This window comes from Opisthorchis viverrini, assembly GCF_000715545.1.
Source record: "Opisthorchis viverrini unplaced genomic scaffold opera_v5_651, whole genome shotgun sequence".
In the NCBI taxonomy this organism is placed as follows: Eukaryota; Metazoa; Platyhelminthes; class Trematoda; order Opisthorchiida; family Opisthorchiidae; genus Opisthorchis; species Opisthorchis viverrini.
Genome location: NW_008752297.1, coordinates 4,492 through 13,489, shown reverse-complemented (window position 1 = coordinate 13,489; position 8,998 = coordinate 4,492). Strand labels below are relative to the sequence as shown.

Below are 8,998 nucleotides of genomic sequence, written 5' to 3'. Positions count from 1 at the left end.
GTTCCGGGATAAAACCGAGCACGACTATAACCCTGTTAGGCTATTCGCTACGGCAGCCTATCACGGGCGAGCAAATCTATTTGCCTATTTCGAGATCGCGATAGAGGGAGTACCATGTCAACAAATACGAACGTGAAGGTGGTCCATTCATTAAAAACAGATCAGAGACGACTAGAACAGAAGGAAAATGACAAGAATTAACAGCATATTGGTTGAATCGGCAGCTTGTGAATCTGCCACGGACGTACTACCTGGTCCAGCAAATGGCGCGTAAACTTCTTCGTCTGCTAGAGGAAAAAGCTGCAGTTCGAAAGTTAGGACTACGATGACCAACTGGGATACTGAGCAAGAACGAATACCAGGAAACGACACGGTAGCAGCCACAGGGATGTAATGTCAGTACGGTAGAACCAAAGTCGATTCCGGAACGTGATACGCACGGCACCCTCGGACCAGGAATAGTGAGACGAACCATTAGCCGGAGTCCTGAACGCCACCGATCTATCGGCGCAAGCTGCATGATTCGTGCCCGCAGAGTTGGATGGCATATTTAAAAAAACATTTACTTGAACCTAGCGTTTAACTTCAAGATCAGCCCCCAAGCGACTGCATATTTTCGCAGAGTACACTGAGTACCATAAATCCGTTAAAACATAATGAACAGCACCTGACCTCAAGGAGCACGTTTTCACAGAGCGCTCAGTGAACGTTAGGAAGGTGGTGTTCTCGAACTACTAAAGGACAAACTCATGTTAGCTACGGCAACCGGTACGCAGTGCCAGGCATACAAACCAAAGGCTTGATACTTACCAGTTGCCTGGAGCTGCAGATCGATGAAACTTGATCTTCAGTTCACCTTGAACAGTTCATCGGGCGCGACCCAGATTTGTTCCCCCAAGGCGCTGGGCTCAGCACCACCAGCAGAAGTGGCAGATATGTCAGACACGCAACCATGCATGCAGGTAGCCGCGAGGATTAGTATAATTCACAGCGACTAAGCGAGGCGAGGGGAAAATGACTGAATCTTCCTATAATGATGCGCTGACAAGCATATCATGGTTGTTAGCAATGTTCGTAGCTTGGATGATGGTGCTGGCAGGTCTGTCTAGTCCAGCTTGGCGCGTTCCTTGAAATATCGCTAGACTGGGCCAACACCACTCCACGGTGGAAGTGATAAATAAGCCAATCAACTAAGTCGTGTTTAGTAGTCACCATTCAGCGACGGCTACCGAAATTCCACGCAACGAATCCGTTGACACGAAACACCTGGACCAAGCTATTGTATTTCTATTCTATGGGAACCAATCGGAACAAGCGAATAAAGACGCCGGCAACCACCGAGATAAACAGAGCTCAACAATGCAAAGAGCCAATGTGTGGAAACAACTGCACTTCCTAATTTATATGGCAGTCGCTTGGTAGTGGAACACATCCGTACCATTGTGTAAACTGTACCATTCCACACTCTGATCAAAAGCGAGATGGTCTGGCTTTCCAAAATGATATGCTTCCTAAGTGTTGTGCCTGTAGACTGCCTAAATAACAACCCGACAACTCGAATCTTAGCATTCGTGAACTCATTGTTCGTCTTGGGGAGTTCAGATACACGTACTAGGATCACCTTACTAGTGACGTATTAGATAGCCAAGTCAGCTTCTACAAGCCCTTATAACTTCGGTTCATGCATGAATAAAATCCAGAGTGAGGGCTAAATGAGGGCGGTGCATGTTAGTCACATGGGCTAAATGATGCAGTGACCAACAAGCGGTGGCATAGAAACGATGACGCCCAATTTAGCGTGTCGCAATTCACTTGGTCGGCTTTCGAAGTGACTTGAAACTACTTGCGGACAACCAATGTGGTTATGAGGAATTACCCGACTTGTCCGTGTCTCTTCAGAAATATTACCGGTGCCAACCCAAATAGTCAGAAGTGACTCGTCCGCAGCAGGAAACGAATACAAGCGAATAACCTAGAATCCGAACACATGGAACCACCATCATCCTGAGAACATCAAGTCTACCGATATTCCCATGCCCAGGTCCGATTCTATACGCCCAAAAAGTGAACGCCCGAAACTTTCCGTAGACGGCTGCCGATAATCCCCTACCTGATGACTTACCGTCAGGGGCAGGGTTCCGCTTCATTTCAGTTTCAAAAAAAAAAAAAAAAAAACAGTACCAAAATCCTTGTCGACTTCGGTTGCCCCCAGCAAATCTGACGCTTTTCACGTTGAGGACATCGCAACTCTGCCCACTAACAATGTTCAATAACCTGTACCAAATATACTCCTGATAGTCATTTGACGCAACGCACTTCTGAAGAATTTTAGGCTGCGATATCCTGAAACACGATCTCTGAAATGGGAGCTTTCCCTCATGCTGAAGACAGCTTTTGACGAGGTATTTCAACACGATAGTTCCCAGATAAGGTCATCACTAGTTGCGCTTCAACACCCCCAGTGACATCAATTCATCCTGTTGTCACCTCGACTGTTGATGGAACGTCTGAGAAATTGTTAAGCTCAGCGAACGATCTGACCACCGCGTGAGTGCAGTGTACCACGTGTAAGAACTCGTTATATCGAGCTTCCAAATCGTTTAAACAAAGGGTTTACTGTCGGTTGTTACACGCCCGAGAAAATTCGGTCCCCTTTGTGAAACGCAAATCAGTTCTCCATGGCGGAAGGCAATGACGGACTCATACACCCACATGACTACCTTCTCGCCTTCCGTGTAGCATGCAGTGACTGATCAGGTGCCACAAAGCAGACTCCACCTAGATTGACGGGACAACTAGCGGAGCATATCCATCAACAACTTGATTTGAAAGTCACTACTTATGGTTAACTCACCACTTACTTCAATTCGGCCGATCAGTACGGGGAAAGTTATAGTGTCGAGGAATAGAAGTTGTAGACAGGGTTCAAAATGAGGGTGGAAGACGGAAGTCTTTTCTGTTGGTTTAATGTATCACAAATAGAAAGCAACGGCTTCCATTCTGTGACGCCATTTATGCGTGTGAATTGCCTTCAATTGTTCAAGGACGTATACCCACCTGGAATCCGCAGTTTTCCAGGCCACTTAGTCAGACGATTACAAAGCACAGATCTAGCTGGTAGATATTAAAGCATATCCATCAGTATCGCTAGCACGGCAGTGCAAGACTGACGACGCTCCAGCCCTTAACCCTGGTGACCAGGTACTTCAGCGCGGATTAATCCAACCTCATGTTCTAACGTCTGTCTTTGCGCCCCGGACGTCAACAATCACAAGCCAATATCCTCAATTACACTCGCAGTAGCCGCGCTCCTACCAGAGAACGTGACTGAAATATGATCATGATAATGCCGGATCGAGAATCCTAGTTCGATTGGGTATTCCTGGTTTTGTCCTAAAACTAACCACTTATCTTAACTGTTGCGTTGTTTTGGGTACAGCAACGTGCTTTTAGGACGTCGGTAAATAATATAATTGCGGTGAGCTACCAAACATAAAGCATAGCTGTCAATAGCCTCGAGCTTTTTTACGTAGCCATATTTACCTTCTTTTTGCTTTCAAGCATCAACAAACCGGGGTTGCAGCAATAAAGTCTGTTCCGCTATACTTGCGTAACTGTTTTACCCCACTAGACCACTTTGGCTCACATGCTTTCGTACGAGGGAACCGAAGCCCACGAGCTTCATGTGGCATCCAAAAACAAACAGTGAACTTGCATAAACTTGATTGAAGATCGACGTTAAAACACCAGGGACAACGGCGATGTGCCGGAATGGTGGATAAGTGACACCTTGCTACTTGTACGAGCGCTGCCGGAAGCTTCAGACGCAGTCTACATAGATGGGGACCAATGCACACGTTGATTTTCAATGTTCTACAAAAGCCACTGGGTAGCTGTAGGGCAGGATTGGACAGCGTAGCTGTGTCGAAGAAAATGTTCGATCTCCTCAAGTGGTGGCGATGTCGGCATGACGAGACCTAGAAACATTTCACGTCGCATCCCTCGGCATGTGCACGCCACCAGGTGACGGGATAAACTATAACCAGCATTTTTCTTCGACAGACAGCCACGTTGTCCAAAATTCTGTCCGGGATGCAAGTGGCGATTCGACATCAGCGCACATCAATTGACGTTCCAGAGTTTTCCTTAAGTTAATCAGAGAACCAACCAGATGTAGTAGTCATGGTCCTTGTAGACTGTTTAGAAATTTCCAAAGCCTTCGATGTTGAACACCGAAGCGGTTACTCTGAGTAAAACACTTCGAAACATAAACATCATTGTTGACGGACAAAGATAGCACGCTACAACCCTGAGAGTTCGTGGGCTGACGAGGGCGATTTTGCCGGTCACTGGGACCATCGTAAGCCCTGTTAAGGCTGCTCCATACTGATTGATTCACGAGTATCTAGGTGTGATATAATTGAGTAAAATGTATTAATCAAGCATTTCGGGTGATTGGGTCATTCTTCGTCTGCAGACAGGTCTTACAGGCGAGTAGATATTCTATACGGCCTCAAAAATGGTACCCTAGTAGCAAACCAGTCAAGAAGACGGGTAGTTTTACAAAATTCGGCTTGGTAACCAGAACCCGGAGTGGATACATCATTCTATGTCAATATCAGACAGATGGTATTCGCAGGCAGTCCTGGTCGAGCTGATAGAGGTAATGGTTTACTCAAACACAAGTAAGAATGCGGTAGCTCAAGGGCATTGTGTTCAGCAGTGGGTGTTCCAAGGGGGGTTTATCGCCTAACATGACATTATCACGGGGCATTCGGCAAGATACGGGACTTCTGACTCGAACCCAACAATGGTCTTTCGACGTTGCTTGCCTAGACATGCGCCACCTACCAGTACCTCAGTTCCCGAACTCCTTTGGAGTCACACGGCAGCTGTGCATCAAACGGGTCCCATATCCGAGCTAGCGTCGCAGGACGGGTAATCCCCTACTTCATGGGGTTCACACAACTCATTAGATTTTGACGTCCACTACTCATCTGTACTCAAATTCCCTGCATGGGTGTGATCCAAACAACCAGGATGAGACGTTCGGTGGAGACGAAGATCAATAGATGGAAATTTTGTCATCACACTGGCTTTGTGATGTATCGCCCCCACCGGCCACTGTATCATGATAAATAAATCAAAGTCGGTGATAAAGGTGTCCAGCTACCGCAGGTGACATTTTAGCTTTGAGAACTGACTCACCTACGCCACGGTTCAATGACCAGTGCCGCTTTACATGCGGCACTTCCGCCTCGACCCGGAAGTGCATGGTGGACACACCATGTCATTCGATACCGGCTGAGAGAGACTAATTCTGTACCTTTGTTCACAGCTACGCGCATTTCCGCGAGCAATCGGTCATCCGATGCATGCGTAACCGAGAAGCTGAAGGATATATCCAAATAACGGTTAGCGGACGCCGATGCAATCATCGTAAAAGGATGGGCCTTTGCATGGTTTCTCGCGTTTCGAGCTTTCATCTGGATGACTGGTTCCCAGACTGCGGTTGGAGTGCCAGACTGGAACTCATAATTTGAAGCCAACCCTGGCGTCCTCATCACATCTGGGCAAATTAGGCAACTTGGAGGGCTGTTGATCATGCTCCTATCAAGCGGCACGTCAGTTAAGCATCTAAAGTATCCGACGACTGGACGATCACCGTGCTGCCACACTTTTATCCCCGGATTATTCCTGAAGCTGGTGAACAAGACCCAGCAGTAAAGACAAACGCCTCTGAGTCATTAACTCGGGCGGCACATAGCGGGTTACAAGGACGGTCATAACGGCAGTTTAAAGAAGGGAGCTAAAATGTCACATCAATGGGGGCAGTGCCGGCTGCTGAGACCAGGTCCCGAACCTCCAGATGCGCTTAGACTTGGAAGGACAATTAAGGCGCAGGAAAACAAACCGAAAACCACAAGGTGTATTGTAAAAGCATTGTTACGAATGACATCAAACGTGCGAACACGGCGCGACTGTCGAGTGCGAAGACGACACTGGAAAGGCGACGAAACCTAGATGACGACGCGTTGGACAGAGGCTGCTAACGGAAACGTTCGGTACGCAATTGTTCGGGTATTAAATGCAAACGTTTGTTATTTCGCAATCGGCTGGTACCGCGGCGCCCTGAAAAGTCACGTAAAATCGAGAGCATCAGTATCTCATCCGACTAGACAGACGAGTTGCACGATCCACTGAGGACAGAACGAACTAAAATCAATTCGTACTACCAGTTTGCGAATATGCATAAGTGCTTCATCTGAAAAACGTGGAAGGGCATACTAGGCGACGGGAAACAACCGTAAGAGGCTACCTGAAGTCAGCGCAAAAGCGGTGTCGTCATTCTGGTTTACTGGCGGCCCAACTTGCACTCCTAAGGGGGTTTCGGTATGTGACATACACTTGCAACCAAGAAAACTAAGTGCTCGCGGTGCGATTAATTTCATTCGACAGAACTAGCATGAACTGTTACTTTGAAACTCCTGAACGCACTCTATACGAACACTCGTAGTAAAAAATAACGTCGTGATAATACTGGGCTTCGCAGACGACGCGAAAAACAGACTCACCGCTAGTTACGGACGGCCATAAGCGTATCTAAAGCGTCCAGTTAGGTAACGAACATAGGAGACCTACCGTGGTGGGGCGGGCGACCGGTTATCTGCACCATAATCATAGTAACCATAATCGTATCCTCCGTCATACCCTCCAGGAGGAGGGGCTCTATCGCCTTCCCTGTAATCACTACGAGGCTTACGAAAAACCGAACAACTTACTCATACCCTCCACCACTACTGTAATTGCCGTAGTTGTCATAGTAGTCGTTGGACCTGGGTGCAGGTGCCGCAACCGGTTCGCGATAGCGATCATACTCACCGTAGTTTTCGTAGTTATCGTACCTAAGAAGGGCGATGCAAACGATCATCGAGGTTACCTTTGGCGAGGGGGAGGAGCACCCTTTGGTGGATATTCACGGGGTGGAGGGACGGGATCCGGCATGGGGGGTCCACGATAACCTCCTGCAGACGGTGGAGGGGGCAAAGGCTCTCGCCCAGGTGCCCGCGGTGGCCTCACGGGTTCTGGACGATCGGGCGGTGGCGGGTAACGACCACCTGTCCCATTTGATGGGTAGTCGTATCCTGGTCCGCCTGAAAATAAGTCAACAGCCACACCAAACCTTACCTCTGGGACCACCGCGAGGTGGCGGTGGTCCGTAGGGGCCTCCGTAGCCATCGTCCCAACCAGGCCCATACCTTCCCATACGAGGTGGCGGGCCAGCACCCATATATCTAGGGGGTGGTCCACGGGGGCGATCAACGGGATTGTCGCGATATCGCCCCTCACGCCTCCTCATCGGACCAGGTCCACCTCGCTTACCGTGACTACGCTCCACATTTATCTTCACTCCATCTAAGATGCTGTCTTGCAAGCCAGCGAGCGCAGCTTCTGCATCCGAATCCTTCTCCATATGCTAAAACGTTGGAAATTCACGAAACCCACATACCACGAAGCCATAATTGTTGACCACGTCACACTCGGTGACCTTACCGTAGGCTTCAAACTTCTTCCGCAGGTCAGCAGCCTTCGTCTCAGGGTTCAAATTACCGACGAACAGCTTAACCATCGCAACGGACGGAACCGAAAGCGAATCCACTAACGTACCGGGCAAGTTATTTAAAACAACCTTGGAAAATCTTGCGCACTCGTGTTCCACCACCCTATGACAGTCTCGCTCAAGCTCACAGAATGGGCTATTTTACCGACGACACAACCCTGATCATCTTGTTATTAACACCATTCAAAGGCGCTTGGTTTGAATTTTGCGGAGATTCACGGATTCACGGATTGATACACAGGATCGAGGCTTTTGCCCAAGTTTCCCGGGTCGGTTTTGTTCTTGTCGGTCAGTGGCTGTCGTTCACCTGAAAGGCACAAGTGAAAAAAGGGTGTAGCACTGCACTTTATGTTCTCAGCGTGGGGCAGTATGCTCGCCAGCGCGAGGATTCGCATAAATAAATGTCTAATAGTGCTTTAAATTGGGTTCGAGAAGGAGCGTGTACAACCGTCGGAGGAAGGTCATTCCACGCAGCTACTACCCGAAATGAAAAAAAGTTTTGTCTAATGAATGTGTGTGCCCTGAGCTTGAAGATTTTCTTACTATGTCCCCGCCGGGTGTTTGCTGGGTCAACGGTAAAAAACCTGTTTTCCAAGCTTTGTTCAAACAGGGCGTAAGTAAGAATTAGGTCCGCTCGGAGGCGACGGTACTCCAGGGGAAAGAGATCAAGCATCGCGAGACGCGTTTCGTAGTCCACGGATTTGAGGCCGGCAACCATTTTCGTGGCGGCCCGCTGGACACGCTCAATGAGGTGCCGGTCTTTTCCAGGATGTGCAGTTTATCCACATCCATTGTTTCAAGGGAAGGCTTTCGTGAATAATGGTTTTATGCTCAAACCAGAAATCACTTTTTATCAGACTTTCCTTTTGGGAATTTGTTTGAATGAACCTCTAACCTTAGCTTTTAATGTGGTTTAGTATGGATTCAATTTTTCTACTGCACGATAATGACTCAAGAAATTGTGAGCCCGTCATTAAGCGTTTGTTGAAGAACTGGCAGCTGTCTTGTTTTCAGCCCTCAGAACATTTGAGAAGACGTTAAGTGAATACATGAGTGTAGTTGTGTCATCCATGTGTTTGCACCAAGGCTGTTTTACTTTTCAGCTCTGGCAGCGGACGACTCGAAATTCTGGAGTTCCTATGCCAGTGCCCTCCAAGTGGACGTAGACACTGCAAAGCAGTGGTTGTCGGACTAGCACCTTCCTCTGAATGACGAAAAGTGCTTCCATATGTCGTTTGGAGGGGATTCAGCGAATGCCGTTGTTTTGCATGGTGAAAACGGACCAGAAAACATCATGAGGATACATGCCAAAAAGAATTTGGGCATCTGCGTCTCCTCGAACTTTTCCTTCTCACTGCACCGTGAGAAATCGGCCCA

General features: G+C 48.1%; 1 protein-coding gene across 1 annotated transcript in view; it reads right to left on the bottom strand.

Annotated features, from left to right (window-relative positions):
* Positions 1 to 8,339, bottom strand: part of T265_11890 (hypothetical protein) — a gene marked incomplete at both ends in the record, with an annotated part of 18,844 nt that extends 10,505 nt beyond the window's left edge. The window contains 7 exons of the mRNA XM_009178707.1: positions 5,209 to 5,637; positions 6,643 to 6,741; positions 6,783 to 6,905; positions 6,941 to 7,154; positions 7,189 to 7,477; positions 7,511 to 7,659; positions 8,165 to 8,339. Coding sequence (XP_009176971.1) covers positions 5,209 to 5,637; positions 6,643 to 6,741; positions 6,783 to 6,905; positions 6,941 to 7,154; positions 7,189 to 7,477; positions 7,511 to 7,659; positions 8,165 to 8,339 — 1,478 coding nt within the window. The remainder of the gene's footprint in view (positions 1 to 5,208; positions 5,638 to 6,642; positions 6,742 to 6,782; positions 6,906 to 6,940; positions 7,155 to 7,188; positions 7,478 to 7,510; positions 7,660 to 8,164) is intronic.
* Between the last annotated feature and the right edge of the window lie 659 nt (positions 8,340 to 8,998).